At 31.5% G+C, this 27,440-nt stretch overlaps 1 protein-coding gene across 1 annotated transcript in view; it reads right to left on the bottom strand.

Annotated features, from left to right (window-relative positions):
- Nucleotides 1–12,943, bottom strand: part of LOC133321438 (uncharacterized) — a gene marked incomplete at its 5' end in the record, with an annotated part of 29,673 nt that extends 16,730 nt beyond the window's left edge. Inside the window, one exon of the mRNA XM_061530525.1 lies at nucleotides 12,772–12,943. Coding sequence (XP_061386509.1) covers nucleotides 12,772–12,943 — 172 coding nt within the window. The remainder of the gene's footprint in view (nucleotides 1–12,771) is intronic.
- Nucleotides 12,944–27,440: the final 14,497 nt, after the last annotated feature.

The raw sequence follows: 27,440 nt of genomic DNA, 5'->3' as shown, positions 1-27,440 counted from the left end.
ATTACCACGACCAATCATGCGTCAGACTACAAACCAATGAGTTCTAGATTTGAATCCCGATGTATGGGAATAACTTTTTTCAAAGTGGTTTCGAAATTATTCATCCTCCTGCATATGAAAAGCAACCGAAACCTCCTGACATTCATATAACCTACCAATCAACCTTACCATTAACACCACATGAGAAAGGAACACTGAGCCAAGCAAGGGCACAAACCACGGGTCAGAATTCAAAGAGATGATGTTTCTAGGCAACGATAGATATCAGCCCTTTTGCCTGGACCGATCATGTGCCAAAAGTATGAGAATAAATTATTTCAAATTGGTTTCGAATTTGTACATCCTCCTCTATATGAAATGCAACCGAAACCTCCTGAAATTCTAACAATCAACCTCAACATTAACCACACATGAGGAATGGTAGGAGATAGTACCTCCCAGACGAAAATGGGAAACACTAATAAAGGAAGGACCCAAACCACTACACAAGATTTAAGGATACGTTGTTTCTAGGCAACGATAGATGTCAGTACCATTGGCTTGGTCAACCATGTGCCAGGCTATCAACCAATGGGTTCTAGATTTGAATCCCGACATATGAGAATAAATTATTTCAGATTGGTTTCGAATTTGTACATGTCCTCCTCAATATGAAATGCAACCGAAACCTCCGGACATTCTTATAAGAAACCACATTAGGAATGACAGGAGAAAAACCACTACACAAGATTTAAGGATAGGTTGTTTGTAGGCAACGATAGATGTCAGTCCCATTGTCTAGATCAATCATGTGTCAAACGCATGAGAATAAATTAATTCAAATTGGTTTCGAATTTTTACATCCTCCTCCATATGAAGTGCATCCGAAACCTCCTGACATTCTTAAAAGAAACCTCAGCATTACAAAGCACACCAGAAATGCCAGGAATTTGCGCCTTCCAGACGAAAATAGGAACATTAAACTAAGCAAAGACCCAAACCACTGCACAACATTCAATGATGTGTTGTTTCTAGACAACGATAGATGTCAGCCCCATTGCTTGGATCAATCATCAATTTTCTAAATATTTTATATCGGACTCAATGCCATTGAAAGCATTGTTATTCATAAAGGAAATATAGGCCAATTTAAGCAAAGATGCCCTCTGTCATATCTAGGAAAGTGTAACAGGGAGAAAACAGGTATAGGTAGAGCAGCGCAAAAGTCGTCTTTAAGATTTTTTCCATTGAACAAACAGTCGATTTTTAGACTTTTGGCCTTTGTCGAAATTCGACATTGTTAAACCTGTTCAAAATCGACTTTTAAATTTTACCGGCTAATACAAAATGGATTAAAAATTTAATAGAATGTGTATTTTTTGGTTAATTTTGGCTTTCTAATAATAAACCAAGTATTTATGAAGAAAATCGAAAGTCGACATTGCGATTACCTCAAAGATCAAAAGTCGATTCCAACATTTAGATTTTACAATGCAAAAAGTCGATTTGTCCCGAGGAGAAAAATATAGGTCACTTCAAAGGGGAAATCACAAAACAAAAAACTTTTTAGGATTTTCTTTAATTATTAACAATTTGTGATTTTCAAAATCTGCATTGTCATCGGTTGCTAAATATTTTTATATATCAACGTATATATTTTATAATTAATTAATCCACTTTTAAACAGCTAACCCCCCGATTTCATATCTTAATCCAATTATCTCTATTGCAATTTTTGTTTTTTTGCTAACTGTTACCTATTTTTTATTGTTGTTGTTGTTATATTTTATGACATCTTTATTATTTGCAGCTTATTAACCTCGTTTTTTTTAATTTTTATTCCCCGAACATTTCCACTGAACCTTTACTCCACGTTCGCATTTGCGGTTCAGTGCAATTTTTAAATTGGTATCATAACCAACGTCTGGGTGCTGTTATTTTTGATACAGTTAAGATATCATGACGTGTGTCAAAGTACTTTTGACATTACGGAAAAAAATGAAAAAGAAACTTTTCAAGTAATTATTTTATTTTTTTATTAAAATGAAAACCTTATAACAATTACATGGTGTATGATGGTGACCCACTTTCGGTGGTGGAATATTTTGGAATATATATATTTTTTTGGTCGATTAAATTTTATGTGTGATGGTAAGATTTTTTTTTTGAAAGGGATAAGATGAAGGCGAGATTTTACTTGTTAAGTGTTTATATTTAAAAGGAAAAAGATTTTTAAAAATATATATTTTTAAGGACTATGAAAAATTATATTATATTTTTCAAGAACGGAGGATTTAAAAAAAGTATCAAATTTTTGTAATTATTTTTGTTAGCGGTTCAAATGGACCCTGACTTTTGTGTGAAAAATTACAAAATTTGAAGGACATAGACCCAAGAAGTTAATAGTATATCCAAGAGGAGTGGTTCACCTTTATATTGATACCAAATATATGGTCGTATGTACTCCTCGGATGTGGGAGTTACACGTAAATATTTTCAGGAGCTTACGTATTCATATATTATTTAGTAACATATTACCACAATAGAGGGGGGAAATATAGCGCTCATTGCTTTGAAATTTTCCTTGAGGATCCACGTATGGTCAAGGACAACGCCTATAATTTTCAGTGATGATCAGATTTAAATTTTTGTATGAAGTGGACCCAAAACTAAATTTTTTGTATTTTTTTGAGTCAATCTATTAGGCCACAAGCCGAAAATCACAACACAACACACGGTGAATCTGGACAAGTAATTAGAAGGGCTGTACAGAATATTGGGATATTCGGAAAATATGTCAGTGTAAGGAAGATGTGCTGTTGATCTCTAATCGGTCAAGAGGGTGCAAAAATCACGAAATATTGATCACGCTCGAAATATACATACGCAAAAGTTAGTGTTCCGTGGTAGTTGTGTAGGGTATCATATGGTCGGCCCCGTCCGACTTTACTGTTCCGCTCACTGGTTTTTTAATATTTTTGAAATGATATTTTGCGACTGGTATTTCTAAACAATATTTTAGGTTTGAGTCGATTTTAAAAATATTTTTTAGAATATTATTTTTTTACGAATTATTGTTCCCCTGTGTAAATCTCCATCACACTTGTCTGTCTGCTGTCTGTTGTGTTTGCTTTACGTTTGAATAATGTTTGTTCTACTTGCCATTAGTTAATTTTTTTGCAAGCTACGTCCTCCCTCTCATTCCCCCTCAAACCTCTACCTCTATAATTTATTTTTAAACAATTGCAAATTGTATGTGTGTGTGTGCCACACTACTACTAGCAAGCAATTGTTGGCTTAGTAAGTAGTAGTAGTAGTTTTGTGCTTTGTATGTTAAACAAAAAATGTAAAACTGCATGCTGTCTGTCTGTCCGTCCGTCGTCCAATGATCTCGTTCTCGTTTAAATTGTTAAGCGTGATTATTTGTTTGTTGCTGATGAGGTTGTTGTTGTTTTTTTTATATATAAAATTTGTAGATATATCTAAGTAGACAGCAGTAGTTTGCCAGTTAATTTAATTTATATATTTATATGACAAAGCGTTTTTTGTCAGGCACATGTGAAATGAAAGGTGGTTGGGTAGGGGGGGTAGGGAAAGGAGGATTATCAGAGATAGCTAAGGTAGGCCGGCAGTTAGCTAGGTAGTTTGGAGGTTTGATTGCGGGATAGCTAGTAGTAATCGTTTGAGAGATATGATCATATAGATATAGTTTTTTTTGTATTCAGATGACATGTCATAGCTTTGTTTTTTTATTTCAATATTGTGTTGATTGTCTCACTGGACGTGTGAGTGTGTGTGAGTGACATTGTGTGTGCGGCAACAATTCTTTTGTCTTCACAGTGATTATTGACTGGAAGTCAAAATAAAACATTCTAAATGTAATAATAAATTAAGTCTCGGTTTTTTTTATTTTATTTTACTATAGAGCTCGGCCAGAGCTTGTGGTTTGTTTGTGGATGACATAAGTATTGAATAAATATATATTTTTTTGGCTTTGAATTGTGAGATCGTAACGTTTGATTGTGAATTTATTTTTTTATTTTCGAACTTAATTAGTGTCAACGAAAATTAAATTTGCCAAAGTGACTTAATGCTTCTTTTTTTTGTAATAAATAATTTAAAAAAAAAAAATTTTTATCTTAAAGAAGTGCCAACAAAATTTTGAAATATTGTTGGGTTGTTTTTTTCAATGGCTTTAATTAGGCAAATATATTTAAAAAAATACCAAAAGCCATTAATTCTAATCTTGATAACAGCAAAATAAAACACCAAAGTTGAATATTAACTAAGACCAATTAATTTTAAAAGGCGTTTAATTGCTGACACAATTGGGCGCCATCTGCAAAAAATGTTGGCTTTTAGATAAAAATAAAACAAGAAGAAGCTTCAGATAAAAATAAAAAATAAATTATTTGGTTACTGAAATATACTCCAATGTTTTTTTTTTGGAATATTGAAAATATTTTTGCTATTGCAAAATTTAAAAAAAAAATATTTTTTTGCAAACATTTCTTCCCTACCACTAATTATATTGAGGTAGTCACTGTATTCTGTTTTTTTTTTGAAACACCCCTACAAACGCTGATAATTTATAACAGACCACAACCTCCCCCACCTTCCTCTCATCCCACTACTTGAAAACTATTGCTTTGTAAGATACCCTTTAGCAAAATTTTGCAGCTGATAACAGATCGTTAACTATATCATTGAAGTGATATGGGCCATATAGATTTTTTATTTATTTCCTATATATTTTTTCTTCTTCTAATATTGAAGAAATATTCTTATCAGGAGGGTACTTGGGCTATGGTATTCATATATTTTCAATGGAAATATGATATTGAAATCTTAATCTGAATATATGTGTTTTGAAGTTTATGACAGGTACTTCGAACCATATTGTCACAAGTTATGCGTAATATATTTATGAATTGCGCAGTTGGGGTCTTTAGGGGAACTTGGATTTTAAATTGAGATTTAAATGGGCTTAAAAAATAAAATAAAATATATAATAAATAATAAATAATAAAAAAACTAAGTTAACTGATTTGAAATTGTTTTTTCATAGATTTTCGTGAATTATTTTTGTTTTTTTACCATTCTGAACTGTTTTTTCACAGACTTTAAGGTCGTGGATTATTTATGATATTTTTTTAATGACCAGGTGTCTATATTTAGTCAACAATAGATGGCATTTCAGTTAAAAATCCAGATTCCACTTACTTTTCCTATATGAACATTTTTTAATGCCATCCAATGCGGTCATTAATGTCCTCTTAAGGCAATTAATGTCATCTATTCCTCAGAAGCTGTCCTCCAGAGACATCTGAGGTCGTCTACTCCCCACTAGATGTCATCTGAGAACATTTACTCAACAATAGATGGCATTTGAGGTTACAAAAATTTACATTTTCACTGTAGGTTTTCCTATTGTACATTTTTTAGTTGGCGACTCTGGAAATCTATTCCTCATACTGTGGAGTATATGAACTCAAATGTCCTCTTGAGGCATTTGAAGTCATCTATTCTACAGTAGGTGGCATCTGAGGTTATCTACTGCCCACTAGATGGCATCTGAGAATATTTACTAAACAATAGATGGTATTTGAGGTTATAAAATTTACAGTTTCACAGTAGGTTTTCCTATTGTACATTTTATGACCTCAAATGCCATCTATTGTTGAGTAAATGTTCTCAAATGTCATATAGTGGGAGTAGATGACCTCAGATGCCAGCTACTGAGGAATAGATAACTTCAGATGCCTCAGGAGGATTTTATCTCCGCATCAGATGGCATTTGAGTTCATATACTCCAGAGATGACATTTGAGGTTATAAAATATACAGTTCCACGGTAGGGTTTCCTATTGTACATTTTTTAGGTGACGACTCTGTAATCTACTCCTCTTACTGTGGAGTAAATGAACTCAAATGCCATCCAATGCAGAGTTAATGTCCTCTTGAGTCATCTAAACTCATCTATTCCGCAGTAGCTGGCATCTGAGGTTATCTACTCCCCACCAGATGGCATCTGAGAATAATTACTCAACAATAGATGTCATTTGAGGTTATAAAATTTACTGTTCCACAGCAGGTTTTCCTATTGAAAAATTTGATGACCTCAAATGCCATCTATTGTTGAGTAAATATTCTCAGATGCCATCTGGTGAGGAGTAGATGACCTTAGATGCCAACTACTGCGGAATATATGACTTTTGATGCCTCATGAGGACATTAACTCTGCTTTAGATGGCATTTGAGTTTATATAATCCACAGTAAGTGGAATCTGGAGTTATCTACTCTGTAATAGACATTTAGTGTTCTCAGATGCCATCTAGTGGGGAGTAGATGACCTCAGTCGGCACCTACTAACAACAAAAAATCTACAATTTGGTAGACCATGAAAAGTTATATTAAAATAGATCTACTCTCTGGTAGTCCATAAAAACCATTCTTAAAATTGATTTCAAAAAAATCTACATCCTGCTAGTTCATGGAAAAAATTTGATATTCATGAAAAACATCGATAAATTTTTTATATCAATCAATCTATGCTTCGACAGTCCATGAAAACCTATTTGAACTCAAATCATTGGGTAATATAATAAACAAGTTTGAATAAATTGATAGCAACTAAAAAATACTTTAAATTTCTGCAAAAAAATATTGATTTTCCTTAAAAAAAAAACACCGCCCATCAATATTCCATTGTGCAAAACTGTAATTAAAATTTTTATTGGCTTTTAGTAGTCATTCATTTTAAGCCATTCAAATTGATTTGAATTGCCATGAATGAAAAAATCGGCTTTATGCGAGTTACACGTCATGCTAAAAATAGCTATGATTTTTTATTTATTTTTTCTAATTTGTTTATTTTTTCAACTGGGATTTTATTGCCAATAGATTTTTAAATGATTCATTCATTGATTAAAAATATGTTCATGTTTTTGTTTTTTGGCTAGAGTTCTATTCTAGGTCCCACAACCACGACTACTATATATGGCAAAAGAACATATCAAATATGACTCACGAATAAAAACCATACTAACCAATTGTTTAAATATTTAATAAAAATTGTTTTAAAAATAGTCAACATTTTATTGTGGGTTAGATATTTTTAGCGATATTGAAATTTAATTTTAACTTTGTGCAAGAGATATTAGGGGTATTCACACGGAGATAATCTCTATGGAAACTTTACGATATATCTATAGCGATTAGAGAGAGAGTATGTCAGATAGATGGTAAATGAAATCATCAAGAATTTTTGTAGATGTCATATAAAGGCATATGTAATCTACTAAAAAAGGTATCAGAAAATATTTACTTTACACTAGATGACATCTTTTATCATCTGAAGTTATCTACTACCCAATAGATGGCGTTTTAGATAATTCTACTGTATAGTAGGTGGTATATGAGAACATATACTTCACATTAGATGCCAACTGAGGTAATCAACTCCACCTAGTGTACAGTAAAAGACATCACAGAAGCCTATAGCTTCGTGGGATCCATGAATTGTAACTTTCGATATAAAGAAATTAATAAAGAAAAAAACATGTCTAAAGTGAAGTAAATTCTCTCTGATGCCACCTACTGTGAAGTATATGCCTTCAGATGCCATTTACTGTGGAATAAATGTTCTCCGATGTCAACTTATGACCTTATACGACCTTATACTATATGACCTTATACGTCACCTTTTGTGGAGTAGATGACTTCAGATGCCACGTACTGTGGAGTAAATGGCCTCAGATTAACTAATTCTTTTTAATTCTTATTTTATCACGAACTATCGAAGACAAATTTTTTAAATAGTTTTTTCAGGGACCTAATCACATAATGTGGAGAAGATTACGGCAGATGTCATCTGCTGAGAAGTAGGTGACCTAAGCCGCCATCTGCTGTGAAGTAGATGACCTCAAATGTTATGCAATATTGAGTAAATATTCTCAGATGCCACCTATTGAGAAGTAGATGTTATTAAATGCCATCTAATGGGGAGTAAATGTTCTCAAGTGCCATCTATTTTAAAATCCTTTTTAAGGACCTAATCATTTAATGAGTAGAAGATTACGGCAGATGCCATCTGCTGAGGAATAGCGACCTAAGCTGCCATCTGCTGTGAAGTACACGACCTCAAAAGCCATCCAATGTTGGGATGAGCGTATATGCTATATAATATGGAGTAAATGTTGTCAATTGCCACCTATTGAGGAGTAGATGACCTCATATGCCACCTACTGTGAAGTAGACAACCTGAAATGTTATCTAGTTAAGTAAATGACTTTAGACGCCATTTTCAGTGAAGTAGTTCATCTCAGATGTCAACTACAGTGAAGTATATGCTCTGATGCCATCTATTAGAGAGCAGATGACTTCAGATGCCATCTATTGTGAAGTAGATGGCCCAAGATGCAACATACTATAGATCAAATGTTTTCCGATGCCATATTCTGTATAGTAAATGTTCTCCAATGCCAGTTACTGTGCAGTAGATGGACGTCAATTACTATATCGTAAATTTTCTTAGGTTTATTAGTTTTTTTTAAATATATTTTTTTTCATGGACTATCAGAGCCTAATTTTTTTTTTAATATTTTTATTCATGGACTAGATATACTCATATACTCCCAGAGCCTAGATTTTTTTAAATAAGTTATTTCATGGACTATAAGTGGTCAGATTTCTTAAAAAAAAATTTTGTTGTGGTATAATTTTTTAAACATATTTTTTTATAAAATAAAAGAGGTTCGATTTAAAAAAATGTCATAGACTTTCAGAGTATATATTTTTAAAATTTTTTTTCACGGTCTATGGTATATTTCCTTTTTTTAAAAAAATATTTTTTTGCACATTGATGTGGGAATTTTCTTATTTTTTTAAATGTATTTTTTTAATGTTCTTCATTTATCCACATTTGTTTAGATTACTACCCTGCAATTTGAAATATAAACAAATTAATTTCTAATTAGTACAGAAAATTAATACTAACCTCACGCCCACACTGTCATCGATAAGTAAATTTTGTAATAATATTTTTTTATTATTGTTTTCCTTTACAATTATTGTTTATTATTTATTATGACTTGTTTCTAGTGAAACAAAAAAAAACTCTGACGTCACACAAAAATACTATACACCCTTTTTAATTTTACTATCAATATTACAACTGGTCGTAGTAGTAAACAAAATAAATGAATAATACTATTTAATCCCTCCAAAGTTTTTTTGTTTTTGTTGACGATTTAATTCATTCATAAGTTGAATTTTTTGTGCTATTTCAATTGAAGAAAATACACGTCATTTTTTTTGGTTTCGTAGAATTATTAGGAAAGCCAGCTAACCATAGAAATGAGTCATTACGATCAGGTTAGGTAGAAAATACCTTGTGGCAAGCAACAAAAAAAGTATTCATGAACTATAATTTTTATTTGATTTTTAAAAATAGCTTAAAGGTTCATTTGTTTGTATGTAGGTATGTTAGAATATATTTTTTGTTTACAATTTTTTTCTCGTTGCACATTTGCCTTACAAATTAATTTGTTTTTAATTTTTCGTTTGTTTTTATTTTTCATTTCGGTTTTAATTTTTTTAATTTATTTTCTTTTTGGGGGAAAAGCGTGGTTTATTGCTGATAAGAATAACAAAAAAGCGGTTCAATGGATTAGGGTTAGAGGTTTACTAACCTTTTTTATTAATATTTTTGGGTAGGAGAAAGGGAAAGTGTACGGGGTAAAGAACGTTTTGTTTACTTAAGTTACTAAGTCGCAGTTTCTTTATAAATAAATAAACAGACAATTTTGCAATTGCTTTTTCATGTTTCATCAGCTGAATTTTTGTTTTGTTATTGTTTTTTTGAAAATGCTTTCTTTGTTATTGTTGTTTTGTTTGTTTTTTTTTTCGGAATTTGTAAAGGGTTCATATGAGGCTGAGGAACTTTAATTGTTTTTTTTTTTGAGAATGCGTGTAACCTTTTATTTGAACGATTTGCGGATCATATAAAAATGTTATTTTTTTTTGGTGGGGAAATAAACTTTAAAAAATGGCATGTAAATGGGCTCACAATAAACTTTGGATCAAGATTGTATAGGAGAATTTTTTTATTTAAAAATTTTTAAAAAACAATTATTGTATCGTAAATTACACCAAATACCACTACTGTGAATTAGATGACCTCAGATGCCACCTATCGTGGAGTAGATGAACTCAGATGTCAACAATTGCTAAATAGATGAACTCAGATGCCATCTAACGTCGAGAATATGTTCTCTGATGCCATCTATCGTAGAGTTGATTAACTCAGATGTCATAATTTTTAAATAGATAACCTCAGATACCACGTAATGTATATTAAATGACCCCATATGCCTTCTACTATGCTAAAAGTGTTCTCCGACGCCACATAAGATGAGCTCTGATTCCATATACGAGTAATGTGGAGTAAATGTTCTCAGATGCCACCTATCGTGGAATAAATGAACTCAGATCTCACCAATTGTTAAATAGATGACCTCAAATACCATCTACTCTGTAGTAGATGACCTCAGGCGCCACCTATGATGAACTGATATCTCACCGATTGTTAAATAGATGACCTTAAATACCATCTACTGTGTAATATATGACTTCAGGCGCCATCTATCGTAGAGTAGATGAACTCAGATGTAATAAAATGTTAAATAGATGACCTCAGATACCACGTACTGTGTATTAGATGACCTCAGATGCCTTCTAATATGCAAAAAAATGTTTTCCGAAGCCAACTACTGAGTAGAAGATGTGCCCTGATGCCTTATTATGTGAAGTAAATGCACTCAGATGCCACCTATCGTAGATTAGATGAACTGAAATCTCGCCAATTGTTAAATAGAAGACCTCAAATACCATCTATTGTGTAATAGATGACCTCAGGCGCCACCTATCGTAGAGTAGATGAAGTCAGATCTCATAAATGTTTATATAGATGACCTCAGATACCACCTACTGTGTAGTAGATGACCTCAGATGCCTTCTAATATGCTAGAAGTGTTTTCCGATGCCACCTACTGTGGATAAGATGTGCTCTGACGCCTTATACTGTGGAGTAAATGTTCTCAGATGCCACCTATCGTGGAGTGGATGAACTCAGTAGATGACCTCAAATGCCTTCTAATGTGTCGAAAATGTTATACGATGTCACTTTCTGTGGAAAAGATGAGCTTTGATGTCATATACTGTCGAGTAAATGTTCTGTTAAATGTTCTCAGATCTCACCAATTGTTAAATAAATGACCTCTGATACCATCTACTGTCAGATGCCTTTTAATGTGTAGAAAATGTTTCCCGATGTCACTTTCTGTGGAAAAGATGAACTTTGATGTCATAAATGTTCTTAGATGTCACCTAGTGAGGAATGCCACCTATTGTGAAGTAGATCTACTCAGATGCCACCTACTAGAGAATATATGGACTCAAATGTCATGTTTTCTATTTGTGGAAAATATGCATTACAAACTAACGGGTATTAAAAAAATTGTGGATTATAAGAATTTGATTTTTTCACACTCCTTCCTCGATAATTTTGTCCAGAGGTTCATGTTTGGAAATAATGAAACTGAACCGACCTCTTAAAATATTTTGATGCGCTTAGCCGCATTCCCAACTTTTAAGAGTCTGAATTTTTTATTTAGGATTGTCAGAGAATAAAATACTCCTGACCTCTTTTCCTAACCAAATTGGCTATAATTAGGATGGTCAGGTTCGTCGGGGATAAATTACTTTCTTGGGAGATTCAGCTATGTCTTGAAAACATATTTTTAAGAAATCTTGAAAAAAATTTAAATTTTTCAAAGCTTCTGCCAGGCTACGCTTGTGTTGGGCCTTGGAAAATATTAGAAAAAAATCCACGCTTCTGTTAGGTATTCTGAAAAATATTTTTTTCTGTTAGGTCTTCAATTGCAGATCTTGAAAACAAAAAATGAATCCAAGCTTCTATTAGGTCTTGAAAAATTATTTTTTAAATCCACTCTTCTGTTAGGTCTAGAAAAAATATTTTTAAAAAATCAAAGCCTCTGTTAGGTCTTGAAAAATATATTTTTTTTAATCCAAGCTTCCGTTTCGTCTTGAAAAAGTATGTTTTAAAAAATGAACGCCTCTATTAATTCTTGTGTTTTTTTAATCCACGCTGTAAGACCATAATTTTTTAAAAAAAAAATCCACATTTTTAGGCCTTAAAATTTTTTTTTTAAAAAATGTATGCGTCTGCTAGGTCTTGAAAAAAATATTTCCTTTAAAAAATCCACGCTTCTTGAAAACAATCTTTTTAATTCAAGCTTCTGTTCGGCTTTGGCGAATAATTTTCCTTCCGTAAGGTCCATATTTTCATATTGACCTCATATAAGGTTCTGCCTACATTTTAGGTGTTTTGAAGGTTTTTAGCGAATTTTAAAAATTTCAAATGCCGATTTTTAGACTTTCAAATACGAAATCATTCCATCAATCACTCAGTCAAGAAGTCGACTAGCGTATGCCCAAGCACGTGGGCTTATTTAACGTATAATCTGAATAAAAATAATAAAAGAGAGAAAATATTTTGAAAAATTCTCTCGTTTTTTTGGAAAAATTATAAATGAGAGAACAAACTTCCCCCTCATTGTCTCTTGGGCCCTTAACCCACTTCGTGACATGCAAATCATTATGCCTCATTTCAAAACTATTTCAAAAATCCACTTCACTGATAACAAGACATGAACATGCTTAATAATATTTGTCTAACGGTATTTTTTTTTTTTTTTTGTGATTACTCACCTTCGCCGCATGAAGCTATATACCGTCTCTCGTAACAATACATATCGTTTTGTAACCAATCATTCACCGTAAAAGCCGTTGAGGCACCCCCACGTTTATTTTGTTGTTGGTGTTGTTGTTGCTGCTGGTTGCCATTGGCGGCAGCTGTGGAATTTCCCGCATTTGTTGCAGAGCCATCTTGACGTTTATTATTACCGCGAGATTTGCGCTGTTTCGAGGACGAATTATTATTATGATGGTGGGGATGACCACTACTGCCGGTTGTTGATATACCCGAATCTGAAGAGTCGTGATTTTGATTTTTCGATGTGGATGACGAAATGCTGTGAGAGGATGAATGATTATGGTGATCTTTACTGTGGGATTTGTTGTTGTGATTGGATGATGATGATGATGTGGTATGACTTGCTTTGCTACTGTTACGTTGCATAGTGTCATCTGTAAAAAGAGAGAAGAGGGGGAACAAACACAGAGACGTTAAATGAAATTCACTTTTTTGAAATTTAATTTTTTGGAAATTAATTTCTTTTGAAATTCATTTTTTTTTAAATTAATTTTTTTTTTAGAAATTTGATTTTTTTACATTTGTTTGAAAATATTTTTTTTTAATTTAAATTTTTTTGAAAATATTTTTTTTTTAAATAATTTTTTATTTGAAATTTATTTTTTTGGAAATTAAAATTTTTTGAAATTTATATTTTTTTTTGAAAGTTATTTTTGGGATTTTTTACTTTTCTTCTAAAATTTTTAACTTTTGTTTTGATATCTTCAAAATTGTTTTTTTTTCATTTTTTCTTTTTTATTTTTTGTATTTGTTTATTGATTTTTTCTCTATATTGTTTTTATTTTTATTATTATTGTTGTTTTTTCTCTTATTAATTAACTTGATTAAAACTCAATCTCCTTTTTTCAAATACCTCCAATTATGGTTGTATTCTGTCGCCGCCAAAACATTGTATAGCTTAATAATTGTTCTTTTATTCTCAACATGGTATTTGTTCACTTCACTTTTTGTCTGTTGTTGTTGTAATTGTTTTTGGAATTTTTTATTACTGTTTCGAATTTTCATTGAACGTCTGTTTTGTTGGAATTTTAGCTGACAACTGTTAACTGCAGCGTTCGGCTTTAGACATTTTATAAATGAATCGTGAGATATTCCCTATTATAGCAAAAACAAAAATACGATCACAGAAAACCCGACTGAACGACCGAACTGCGACGACGAAGATGGCCAACCAATAACGGCACAACAACACCAACAACGAAAAAAATAATAATAATACAGTGACGTTATTTTAATATCGTGAATTTTTATTATGACTCATACCCCGGCTAGCTGACTATATGGGTTCACTTCGAGCGAATCACCCATTAACCAGCCACCGACCATCCCACCAACAAGCGGCAGCCTCAAAATTCTAGACGACAAATGCAAAAGTGTGTATGGTTTTTTGTTTTTGTTTGGTTTTTGGCCTTTTCCATATCAATCGCACAAAGCAAGCCAGTTCAATACTTTCCAACATCTGTGCTGCTGTTGTTGTTGCTGTCTTTTTTATCGGCAACAAAATTCGATTCATTGAATTTTGGGATTTTTTTTTATTTTGCTGAGCAGCAGAATTTTGTTTCGGTTTTGTTTCGCTTAATTGCAATGAGTGGGACCACATTCATACTTCTTCTTCTTGTTTGATTTTTGAAGAGGCATTTCCTCGAAATTTTCGGTGGTGAATAAAGAATGTTTTTTTCTGTGTGTGTGAGTGTGTATGGATAAGTGTTTTTTTCTGATAAGGTCATATGCATGAATCAAGGGGTTTCGTTGACCCACTTATGTGCGGAATACTTTCCGAAGTCTTGCAAAGGGAAATTTGTTGGGGAAGGGTATACTGAATCGCAAAGGTATCTAAATGATATAAAAAAGGGTAATTATTTGAGTAGGAAAAAGGATTATCATTCGACAGGAGTTAAAACGAAAAAAAATCGTATGGTTCGATGACTAAACAAATTCGTAGAGACCCTCTTAAGGGCTAGATATTATTTTTCTTGTCTGATTTTTGTGGAGTTATTTCCTCGAAATTTTTGTGGTAAATAAATGGGCTTGGTGTGTGTATATGTGTATATGAATGAATCAAAAGGGGCTTCGTTGACCCACATTAGTGCGGAACACTTTCAGAAGATGAGTTCATATAAAATACAATTTTGTTAGATAAAAGAAAAACGTGGCAAAATTCAAGTGGGTCCATATTTTTAGACCCAAAAACAGGAGAATATCTGTAAGACCTTGAAAGCATATCATGTGGAGTTATAGTGAAGAAAGCTGGACATTGCTTTGGGAACTTAAAGTCGTAACGAGATTCTTTTAAGAGACTAAATATTCTTTTCCTTCTTTTTAAAGATGCATTTCCTCAAAATCTCAAAGTCTCAAAGTTCGGTTGGTCCGAACTTTTTGTACTCTTCACAACAAGGTGGACATTTAGAATAAATGAAATCGATCAGGACTTTAAAATTGCAGTTTTGCCATGCTGTCAGGACAAAACCAAATATCAAACTACAAACACTCAGGTTGGAAAATGAGTCGAGGACCTTGAACATAAATTTGAAAACCTCAAAGACTGAAAATTGGAATACCGATCATTTTGTATACCCTCAGCCGCATGGCTAAAGAGGGTAATTAGACTTTGCAAAAATGTGTCTCATCGAAATATTGGTTTTATACGCAATGTTTGTTTGGACGAAATCCGTTTCAAACAATTTGGAGAGGATTTACATATGTCCGTCCTTCTGCCTGTCTGGCCGGCTGGTGTGCATGATAACCATCGAAGGGAAGTTATCGATTTCATCCAAAACTTTGCACATCGTAATTTTTCTTCCAAACTTAGTTCAAGTTTGAAGATGGAAAATATCGGGCCGCTCCTTCAGGTAACTCCCCTACAAAAAGTTTAAAGTTTTCAATATTTATAAATTCAATATTAGGCAAAAAGAATGTCCGATATATTATCTTTACCAAGACTAGATCAAATCCGAAGGTGGGACCTGCTGGCTGAGGGGGACATATACCTCTCGGCAACACTGACTGGCACTTTTTACTTATTAAAGTATGTATTTAGCATTTAAGACTCCCAGAAGACAATACACCTCCCCTCAAAAAATTGTGAATAAAGAGCAGTGCTTTGTCATTGGCCCCGACCTATAGTTGTTATCTTGGAGTTTTTGTTTACCCTAATTCATCAGAATGAAGTGAAAACGATTTGAGTCCTTAAATCGTAATCCCGAAAAAAATCGTAATTTGTCATTTTGGGATTTCCCATGAAAAAGTTATGGTGGCCGAATCTAGGTACTTCGAAGATTCTGACTCAATTTGGGCCAGAAAATTGACAATTTAGGCTAATTTTTTTCATAAATTCTCAATATTTGGGCCCCTGCCGATTTAAGGTATTCTAAACTGTATTTACCTTACCAAACCAAGCCGGTTTGAGGTTTTCCGGAAATAAAATACCTCTTGTTGAAAAATGTTCATTCCGTTTATGTTCTATGCTTCAACATATGGGACCCTCTCGATTTTGAGCAATTCCGGATGAAGTGACATAAAATTTTTTGTTGTAAGATTTTCTGGAGGAAAATATTTCTTTTGATATAGCTCTCATATAGAGGGTTACCATCACTTTAGGTCTATTGAATTCGATACCAGGTTCTCGAGAAATTTCAGGTAGGGGCATTTTTCAAACAAAATTGTCCTATAGAAAAAAAAGAAAGCAAACTTTACTTTTTTATATTTTACTTTTTATAAAATCAATAATACTTTCTTTAAGACCATTTTCATTGCACTTAAAAATCAGGGGACTTTTTATGCCCAATCGGGGAATTCTTATTTCATAAACGGGGATTTTTATTTATTAAACTTTTTGCGGATTAGTATTTACATCATTTTTTTTTTTTAAATCTAGAAATAGCAAAGCCACAAAGTCAAATCTATTTTTCTTTTGTATATTTTTATACATCACGCTAAATAAAAACCCACGTATTGAGTAACCGCATTACATAGAGACGTCAACATTTGTGGCATGATGGTAGTGGTGGTGGATGTGGTATTTTATTGACATGATGTTAAATAAAAATAGACACATTTTTATTGTCACTATGCCTATACAAATGTAATACGGTCGAAATCGCTAAAACCGAGGGTTAAAGGTCCAGAGAAATTTGTCGCTACCAGCAAAAGTCGGTCTATCGGTCTATATGATACCCTTCACCACATTGGGAATATGATCATATGTACAATATCCTGTATACAGAATCGGACAAACATTGACAGTATGGTTCTCCAGTAAAATTTGAAACTGATTTCAACAAAATTTCACAGACATTAATTTGTACAGAGTACTAACAGAGTACGCGGCGCAAAATTTTGCACCATTTACATAAATATAACTATATCTAAACTGAACCGATTTTCTCCAATTTCAATATGGTTCGTACTTGGTCCAAATAAGTGACCTGTGCCAAATTTCATCCAAATCGGATCATAACTGCGACATGTACTTTGCTCACACAAAAACATGGACAGACAGGCAGACATGCGTAAATCGACACAGAAAGCTATTCTATACAAATTCTCAAAAGGAACCATGGGACTATCTCGATTACTTTTACCTGTTACAAACATATGCATAAGGGTATAAAAATTAGCTGATTTTTTAATTAGGTTTCGTCGTTAGAAAATTATATCTTTAGAGGCGATTCCGACTTTATTTTAATATCGTATATTTTTGCATTGAAACAAAAATGTAGGAGAATCCTCAAATAACCTGTCCTCGTTTCTCTGTCCTAGATTTTTCATCCCTGGAATTACAAACTGCCAATAGTATTTTTTTATTCATTTAGGTTTTTTGTGTACAATATCTAAACTTGGAAAACTCAAACCCCTACTACTACTTATCAGTCAAGAAGCTCCTCATTTTTTTTACTTCTTAATTTTTTTCAATGTTTAACAAACTGTCAAATTAATGTTTGACATAAATCTTACACAAAATTTGTTTAACATTGTGACAAAATTTCGGAAGAGGAGGGTGTCTTCTGACATTTTCGTACAACAGCTGCTGATAAGAGACGAGAGTAAGATTATAATCTTTAATGTAAACATAACCTATTATGTTTTAAATACGATGCTTTTGTAGATAAGATAATGATGGAATAGAAAGAAAACTAATAGACCAGATAACCTTTGGAGCAACTCCAAATACGAGAGAGATAGTCGGACATAAGACCTTAAAAATATCTGAAATCGGACAAGACATAAAAATTCTGGATAATGAGGCTGGTGGGCTCAAATGAACCAAATTTTGCGACTGAAAAAAATATGTAAAATAAATATGTACATTTTTCAGTATTTAAAAATACGATGTTCGAGGTCATGCACTTTCGCAGAATCTCTTGCGATTTGTTTTGATGATATCCTACCTGTCCTGTCACATCTCATCATAATACCCCAAAATTTTATCAGACAAATATTTTTCTTAAAATTTCACAAGAGATTTCAAGTTAATCTACTCTGTACCATAGCTATTGTTAATATTTAAGACAGCAACGCCAACACCACCCAAGAAAAAAACCAACAACAACAGGTGAATTCGAAAATTATCTTATCTGAGAAAAATATAACAAAATTTTAGGCAGACAATAGTAAGGAAGAGGGCAACAAACACCAAAGTTAACCGACAACACAAAAAAATCGCTGAACCCATTATACTCTACATATGCATATACACATATACATCATCTATAGATGTGTGTAGAAACAAAATACGTAGTTTCGCTGTGGTCGCCGCTTATTTATTTTATGTGATAACGCCGCCGCTCACACGCAGATAATGAAATTCAAGCAAAAAAATGAACTTGAAAAAAATATTTTTTTTGCGAAAAAAGAGTTACTTGCCTTGCTTGCAATACTGTACGCCTAATATTTTAGATGGAAATTAAGAACGTAGATAAACCCACTAGAATGTTACCGAAAATTTATTTATTAAAAAAAAAAACACAATTAAGTAGAAGAAAATAAAGCCTTTACGGAAATGAGGGTTCAAATATCATCATTCTGAAAAAAAGTAGTATCAGTGTGTCAGGTGTTGTTCGAAGAAACCTAATGACTTTGGCCAAGGAAAATAAACAAAGCAAAAAAAAAAAAAATTTAATACAACGCCACATGAGAAGATTATCTTTTGAGTGCCTACAGATAGCTTTAGCTGGAATCGAGTGTTTATAAACATTTCAAAAAATAAATAAATAAATAAATAAAAAAATTAAATAAAACAACACCCATTAATTTTTATAACAAAATTTTTAATAAATTATGGATAAAATTATTAAAAAAAAAATATAGTTTTTGCCACCCAAAAATTGCTTACACAGTATTATTTTATCCACCAATATAAACTGTTCCTATAAGTATATTTTCTTCTTCATAGTAAAATTCTATGTCGATTCTGCCATACTAATCTAGATAGAGATCAGAAGATATATAAGGTATGAAATATACCGAATAATAATTTTTGGTAGGACATCACAAATTTTACACGTAGAAGGGGATCAGGTCTACTTATTAGAATAGCTGTTTTGATAATGATCGCTCAATATTTAGGGAGTCAAATGTGCCAAGACATTTTGTGTCTAAAATAAGAAACATTTTAATTTTATGATTTAAATGTTTAGGGAAAGAAGGGGGAGATGTTGACCTCTAATCCAAAAAGAGAGTGCAAATATCAAACAATGTTGTCCAGGTTCGAAATATTGATCCGTTGGAAGATAGACTTCAGTGGTAGTTGTTTAGGGTATCATATGGTCGGCCCCTTTCGACTATGATGCTCCGGACATTGGTTTTAAATAAATTAAAAAATTTCGAATTACTGACAGTTTGGAAAAGAGGTACCAGAGATGGTGGTCTCATATAGCTGAGAGTTACACTATGTTTGTAAAAATTATTGCAATGTTAAAGTTTTCCATTAGTTGTGAATTTAATTTAAAATCTTTCAAAATATCGACACTATGTGGGGGAGGTATCTGAAGGGGTTGGTTAATGGCTCCCATATTCGAACTTGATTTAATTTGGAAGAAATATTAAAATGTGAAAATTTTATGGTGCTAAACAAACAGCGGGATGGACATTTGTAAATCGATTGCAAATGATCTAAAACGGCTGTGGAACTTGGGATCTTAAAGCGATATTTCGATTAAGCAATCATTAGCAATAATGCTCTGCCCTGATTTTTTTCTATATTTAAAATTTAATAAAAAAAGAAAAAAAAAATAAACAAATCCCATCTATATCGAATATTTATCCAATGGCGATGTTATTTCATAGGAATCTTCATATAGGACCTAAAGCGATCTCCGATATTTTTTAATTCTAAGAACAACTGTTTTTTTATTCTAAGAAAAAAACTTCTTCTTCTCTTAAGATTTGAAAATAATTTCGCAAACAAATCATGAAAACAATCAGCACAACAAATAATGTTTGTTGTTGTGGCTATTTGGAAGAGGAGGGGATAATCGGGGTGGTATGCCGCAGCATAAGCTAAGCAAGTAGCATGACGGCGGTAAATGGCAAAAGCATTTAACGCGTCATTGAAATTGACAGCAAACACGCGGTATTTTCGCCATTGTTTTTGTTTCAGATTTGTTGAAAATAATAACACTTTTACTCAGTATTGAGATTTGTTGTGCCTGCCTTCGATTTGTTTGTTATTTTAGCATTTGTTGTTTTTCTATTTAAAAATAATTTGTTGTGTGCTAAATATATAATTTTTTTGTTCGTCCACTTAGGCATTGATTTGTGGGTATTTAGAACAATTTCTCTAATTATTTTTGGTATTGTTGTTTTTTTTTTTTGTTAAGTTCTGTATTTGTTTTAATTTTATAAACAAAAAAGTAGATACAATGTTGTGTGAGTTTTTATTGTGACAAAGAAATGACCTTGCAATTTCTTTTCGGTGAAGCTCAAAGAGAGATTGCGAACATATTTCTTTTATGAGTAAAGAAAATAATAGGTATTTTATGACCTTTTGGAATATTGAATTTACATGGAAAGAAGTGGAGTAATTATACTCTGAGTATATCAAAAATGAAATTTGGAAACATATTCCATATAATATACAAATTCGCCATATATCCGAACTTTGGCCTCTGGCGAAGGGTATCTGATCAAATACTTTGAACGGCTGTTTAGATGATGTTCGGTTAATATTTGGTTAGTTTGATCAAAACCTCAAGTGACCGAATTTTTATTTCATGACGTAAATATTCACCTGGCGAATTTTGCCTTCTGGGGTCTTTGCCAAGGTCTTTCATCCGCTATAGGGATTATCCACCCCACAAAATCTTGTCGCACAGTGTAATCATTATCGGTTTTATATTAAAAAGTCCCTCTCCTTTTATAGGCATTTTTATGGTCCTTCACAAATAGTCCAAATGATAGGACTATAATGTGGCATTTCAGATTTTTGGTGATCCAAAAAACAAATCTATGCTGAAAATGTAGGTCCAGTTCTTTCCCATAGAATGAAAATATATTCTATATAATATAAAACTTCATACGATTTTTTTCTTCTCTTTTCTCTTTAAAATTGGAGTTCTATCTTAATTATTTTTTGAATATTTTTTTCAAATAGCTTTCCAGATTATATGTTATTGTAACTTTATCCATACAAAATAACTTCTAATTTTCATTAATAAGAACAGGGTCAATTTATGTTTTTATTTATTTAATTAATTATTATTTTTTTATTTTATGTTTTGAAAATTTCCATTTCTAATTAATGAAATCGTTTAGTTGTTCGATTAACAGTGATTTGTTAATTTTTTAATTTAATAGTTTTTAACGAACGAAAGCTTAGATTATGACAAAGCAAAAAATGTTATCGTTTACAACAACAAAATCACCCAACTCTAATTTAATTGATTTCACTTAGGCCTTTTTATTTGGTCAGGGGGAAACCTATAGCATGTAACTTCGATAAAAAAGGTCATGATTCATTTCACTGATTTTTAGCGGATGCTAAGTGGATACACCATGGTACACGTTTAAGAGAAAAACAGGGGATTTTTTAAAATTAATTTTCGGTTTTCATTTTTTCCAGAAAATATGGTTTTTTTAATAAAAAAAAATCGATGAAAATTCAGATTCGATTTTTTTTAATAATTTATAATTAAATGATTTAGAATATTCTTGTTAAAAGAAAATAATTTTCCCTAACTGTAAAGTCTACAACTAAAATGTAAATGGGATTAGGAAGAGGATCAGACATTTGCTCTCGTATGAATTAAATTACGAGCCCTGTGTGACTCCAAAAGTTTATACTACCGCGAAATATTGGTTCTAGGCCCAGCTTTTAGTTTCCCGATCGTAATATATGGACTAGCTGAGTCGATCTAGGCATGAGTGTCTAGCCGTATGTCCATTATAATTTGTAATCACAATACAGGCCTCAAAATTTTTGAACTAATCGTCACGAAATTTTTGGGATGTAGGTGTGGTTTAGGCCAAAGAATACCCCTATTGTTCGGTTAATATAATGATCTGTTAAGACTTAGGGGTTCCAATGAACCGAAAAGTATATTTTTGTCAGATTTTCTAGTCGCTCTAGAGACCATTATTATATACAGAACGTTACATATTTTACACGGTGAAGGGTATCTGACCAAATACTCAGAACGGCTGTTTAGATGATGATCGGTTAATATTTGGCTGATTTGACCAAAATCTAAAGTGACCGAATTCTTATTTCATGGCGTAAATATTCAACTCGGAAAACAAGACTTGGAAAACATTTTAGGGTTAGAAAGCGGAGCTGTTGCCCTATAATCGGTCAAGAGGGGGCAAATATTCCAAAATATTCCCCAGGCTCAGAATATGGAACCGCAAAAAGTTAGATTTTCGTGTTGGTAGGGTATCCTCTCACTGGTTTTAGTTACAAATGTAATTCTCGAAATAAAAACCAAATATTTCAATTTATAATTGCAATTGTTCTGAAAACACACATATTTGGCAAAACCGTTAATGAATCAGGATTTCAATTCCATTTACTATTCGTAATTCGAAATATTTCATTTGTAATTCAAATAATAACATTTATTACTCGAAACAAACAAATGACAAAAAATGTTTCATGTTTTAAATGCAATATTACAAATGAAATGATTTGAATTTCAAGTGGAATCATTTAAATAACAAATGAAATTATTTGAATTACAATTGGGATATTTTGAATTTCAAATGAAATAATTTGAATTTCAAATGAAATAATTCAAATTTCAAATGGAATACTTTTAATGACAAATTAAACAATTTGACTTTCAAATGGAATAATAATAGAATAATTGGAATTATGAATAAATTTTAAACAACAAATTTCAGGTGAAATATGTTGAATTACAATTTTAATTGTCGAATTACAAATAAAATATTCATATTTGCAACAGAAATATTTTGAATAACACTTGAAAAGGGTGTATGTATATATTAGTCTGAAAATGGTTTCAAATTTATTATAGGCTATGGTTGGTCTGTTCCCATACTGCAAGAATCTACTATTTTTTTACTTCGATAACGAATTTTCCTTTATAATATCGAAGAAAATAGTAAAATTTAGTAGATTTTTGCAGTATCGGAACATACCTGATATGTGGGGTATCAACTTTGAATTATATATGTAATATTAAAAATGTATTGCCCCCCACCATAGTTGAATAGCCGGGTTCCACTGTATCTATTGACAAGATTACTCTAATTTTTTGGTTTTTTTTGTTGATTTTTGGAATCATCTTACATTGGGGAAATCCAATCCAATTGACTGGTTCTTATCTACCATTACAACAACAACAATAGCAAACACCAACGTAAGCTACATAATCTATGTACGCACTCCAATTTACAATTATTAACAACAACAAAGAAACACGAAATTTCTGTTACTGGCGATTGACGTCAATCGCGCCTCTTTGACTTCAATCAATGGCCCGCTGACATTACCACCTATTTGGAGTGGCGTCATTACTAAATGAAAACGTGAAGAAGAAGAGAAGAAAAAAAAATAGCCAGAACAATTGATGTTTGACGTAAAATTATTACCCAAAAAGTTCGGTAATTGTAAATCCCTGTTGTACGTGCTCTGAAGGTGGAAAGAAAAATCAATATATAACAAATAGAAAAATGAATACTATTGACTTCCTAATTGCCATATGTGTGCAGGAATCATTTTTTGATTCCGACCATTTTTGGCTCGTGTACAATTAACGTATTTTTTGCTGATTGAACCCGAATCAAGAAAATTGAACTGGCACGTGTTTAATTAATTCACATAGGTTTTTGCCCCCCATTAGTAATTGAGGCAAAAAAAAAACTATTATTTTATATGGTTATTAAATTTATTTGTTTATTTTTCCAACCTACAAAATCAAATATTTTCACACACGCCCCAAAATACACACACACCTTTATTATCTCTCTGAGTATGAGTGTGTGTAAGTCATGTGAAATCATTTTACATCGCTTTAGCTTTTCACCCAAGCCATTTATAATTGCCATCCATGTATGTAAACTTCTCATTCTAATCGAACGTTTGATTTTGTTGATTGATTGTGACAAAGTATCGAACGATTTGGCTGACATCTACTAGTCAGTCAGTGAGTTAGCCTGACTGTCGAACTGCCTCCCAGCCTACCTAGTTATTGGTGTTCACATGCCGCTTATCACACATTTTATATATTCCGACATATGGTGCGTAAGTGAATGTAAATATTTACGTCATTTGTTTATTTTTATTATTACTACTACCTGTATATTGAATTATTTTTTCTACAAACATTTTCACTTCCTATTAATAAAAAACTATAGGAAATCTTATCGGCTTCCAAAGTCAATGTAATTTGAATAATAATTTTTATTGAGCATATTGGAATAAAATGGGGTGTGACATATTACGAAGTTATAGTTATATATTTTCCTGAAAAATCAAATGAGATTACGGGAGAGATCGCAAAATGAAAATCTCTACAATAAAACTTATAACGAGGCCCAAAATCCGACGAAAGTAGTCGTTAAAAGCGACATCAACATAAGGGCAGAACTTATTTCTAGACGTCTGTATACCATCTTTATAACCACACAGTCGTTATAAACGATTTCGACTCTATATACAGTCGAAACTGTAATTTTTAAGCAGATTTAAACAAAATTCTCATTTGTCCTGCAAAAACTATTGCGAAAAATCCAATATTGATGGAAAATATAAAAAATAATATGTGATTCTGTTGGCTATTTGTTGATCCTTGAAAAAATCTACGCAAAATTGGTAATTTTTTGGACCATATTATTTCCTGAACACGAAAGTAAAAAATCCGCAATTTGATGATCTTTAAAAAGATTTTTAATATCATTGAAAACATTTCTTCATCAATCTACGCTCATTCTAGTTCATAAACAATTATTTTCAAAAAGCAAAAATTTTAAAAAATTGACGCTTATTTTTATTATTAAAAAATATACTTAAACGTCTGGGACTTGAATATTAACAAGAAAAATATGTTTTTTTTTAATTCGAGTTTGTGATGGACCTTGAAAATATATATTTAAAAAATCCACGCTTATTATAGAGTTTGTAAAAATATGTATATATATATATATATATATATTATATATATTTAATCCTTAATTATGATTGACGTTGATCTACGCTTGTGATTGAACTTGAAAACATATTTTTAAAACATCCACACTTGTGATGGATTTTTTTAATTCATTCCTATGTTGGACTTGTTTAAAAAAATCAAGGCTTTCAAAAAAATAATAATAATAATAAAGTAAAAACTCTAATAGGTTAAATATGAGAGATCAAGAAAAATTATGTCAAATTACATCTTAGTTCAGACAATAACCGCCAGGTACGCTGTCGTGTGATACATATATACGAAACATGTGTGTTGAGTTGTAGATGTCAGCCTCAGCCCACGCTTGTTATAGAGCTTGAAAAAAATATATATTGCTTTAAATCCACAGTTGTGGTGGACCTTCAACAAATATATTTTTTAAATCTAAGCTAAAATGTGGTTCCTAACTTTCCTCGAACCAACTGTTTTGAAAAATACATTTTTCTGGAATTGAAAAAACGCAACTTTAAATTTGTTTTTAAAAAATCAACACTTGAAAAATATAAAAAAACTCAAATAGTATAAATCTGAGAGATCCAGCAAAATGGTGTCAAATTACATTTTAGTTCAGACATCTTAGTTCGTGAGATATATAGGCACGAACCATGTGTGCTGAGTTGTAGATGTCGTCCTGGGTATGTAGCATCCTGGCTGTTATTGTCTGTATTAAGATGTATTTTGACACCATTTTGTTTATTATCTCGGATTTATCCTACTGACTAATGCTTAAAAAGTCGAAGCGAGAATATTTTTAAAACACGATTGATTTTTTTTCAAAATAAATAAATAAATACAAAATATAAAACACCTTTTGCACACATTTGTTAAAAATTTTGGCATAAAAATAATTAAAAAGGCAATTGAGAAATAGAATATTAGAAAAATGCAGCTTAAATATTTTAGAAAATAAACTAATGTTTGAAAAATGTAAGCCATAATATTTTCAAAATCATGATCGATCTTTTTAGATTTTTTAAATATTTTTTTTATTTGACGATTGATAATATTACGCTTGACATTTTTTGTTAGAAATTTGCTGGAAAATGTGCCTTTTTTAATCTAGGATTAAAGACTATTAACAAATATTTCTTCTTGAAAGAAATTTAAAGATATTCTCCCTAAAAATATTTTATTTTAAAAATTAAAAAAAAAATCGAAAGAATTAAATTTTTTGGTAAAGTTATGAGCTTTTCAATATAGAGAAGATGACAAAAGTGTGTACAGTACTAATTTGTGTATACAGTCCAAATTATTTAAATCGCTTCGTATTCGAATTGTACGAATTCGGCCATCATAATTATTTTTTATTCTTGTAAAAAATAATATAGAGAACAATTTAAAATTATTTTTTGCATCGATTTTTCGTTTGGTTTTCTTGATACTGGACATTTATTTTTCAGAAAGTATATACTGTATCTGCCGAATGCTTGGATGTAGCGATGTCAAATTTTGTGCATATCCTATTTAGGATAGTTACATTAAATTTCTGAACAGAAATTTGTTCTAAGATTTTTGCTTCCTTTTCTGGAATATTTTAATCAAGGTTTTCCTTGTAGTCATCCTTAATCCTATTGTAGTCATTCTTAACATACCAATACCGAATATTTTTTTTTGTAATTGACTTACCTATAAAAAGAAAAATAAAAACACATATATTAGTATTTTAATATATACAACAATTAATAAATTATTAATTAACTTATAATTACAGGAAGAGGCTAGCTCCGAAAAAAATCAATAATTAATTAATTTATAATAGTCGGAAGGCAGGCTTACAATATCAGTAATTATTTAATTTAATTATAAATAAATATATTTGTATAAATATATATTGAGTCTAATTCACTGTTCTAATAGCGGAACTTTAACCCACATTTAGAATAAAAATTTGTCTTTATTTTTCCATCCACTAACAACAATGCTGCATAAATTATTTTTCTCATACACCGTTATCTAGACAATAAATTAAATTAATTTTC

Source organism: Musca vetustissima, unplaced genomic scaffold, assembly GCF_032173495.1.
Source record: "Musca vetustissima isolate MV318-11 ecotype Yass unplaced genomic scaffold, APGP_CSIRO_Mvet_v1 utg12144, whole genome shotgun sequence".
Lineage (NCBI taxonomy): Eukaryota > Metazoa > Arthropoda > Insecta > Diptera > Muscidae > Musca > Musca vetustissima.
This window is presented reverse-complemented; position numbering and strand designations above follow the sequence as displayed.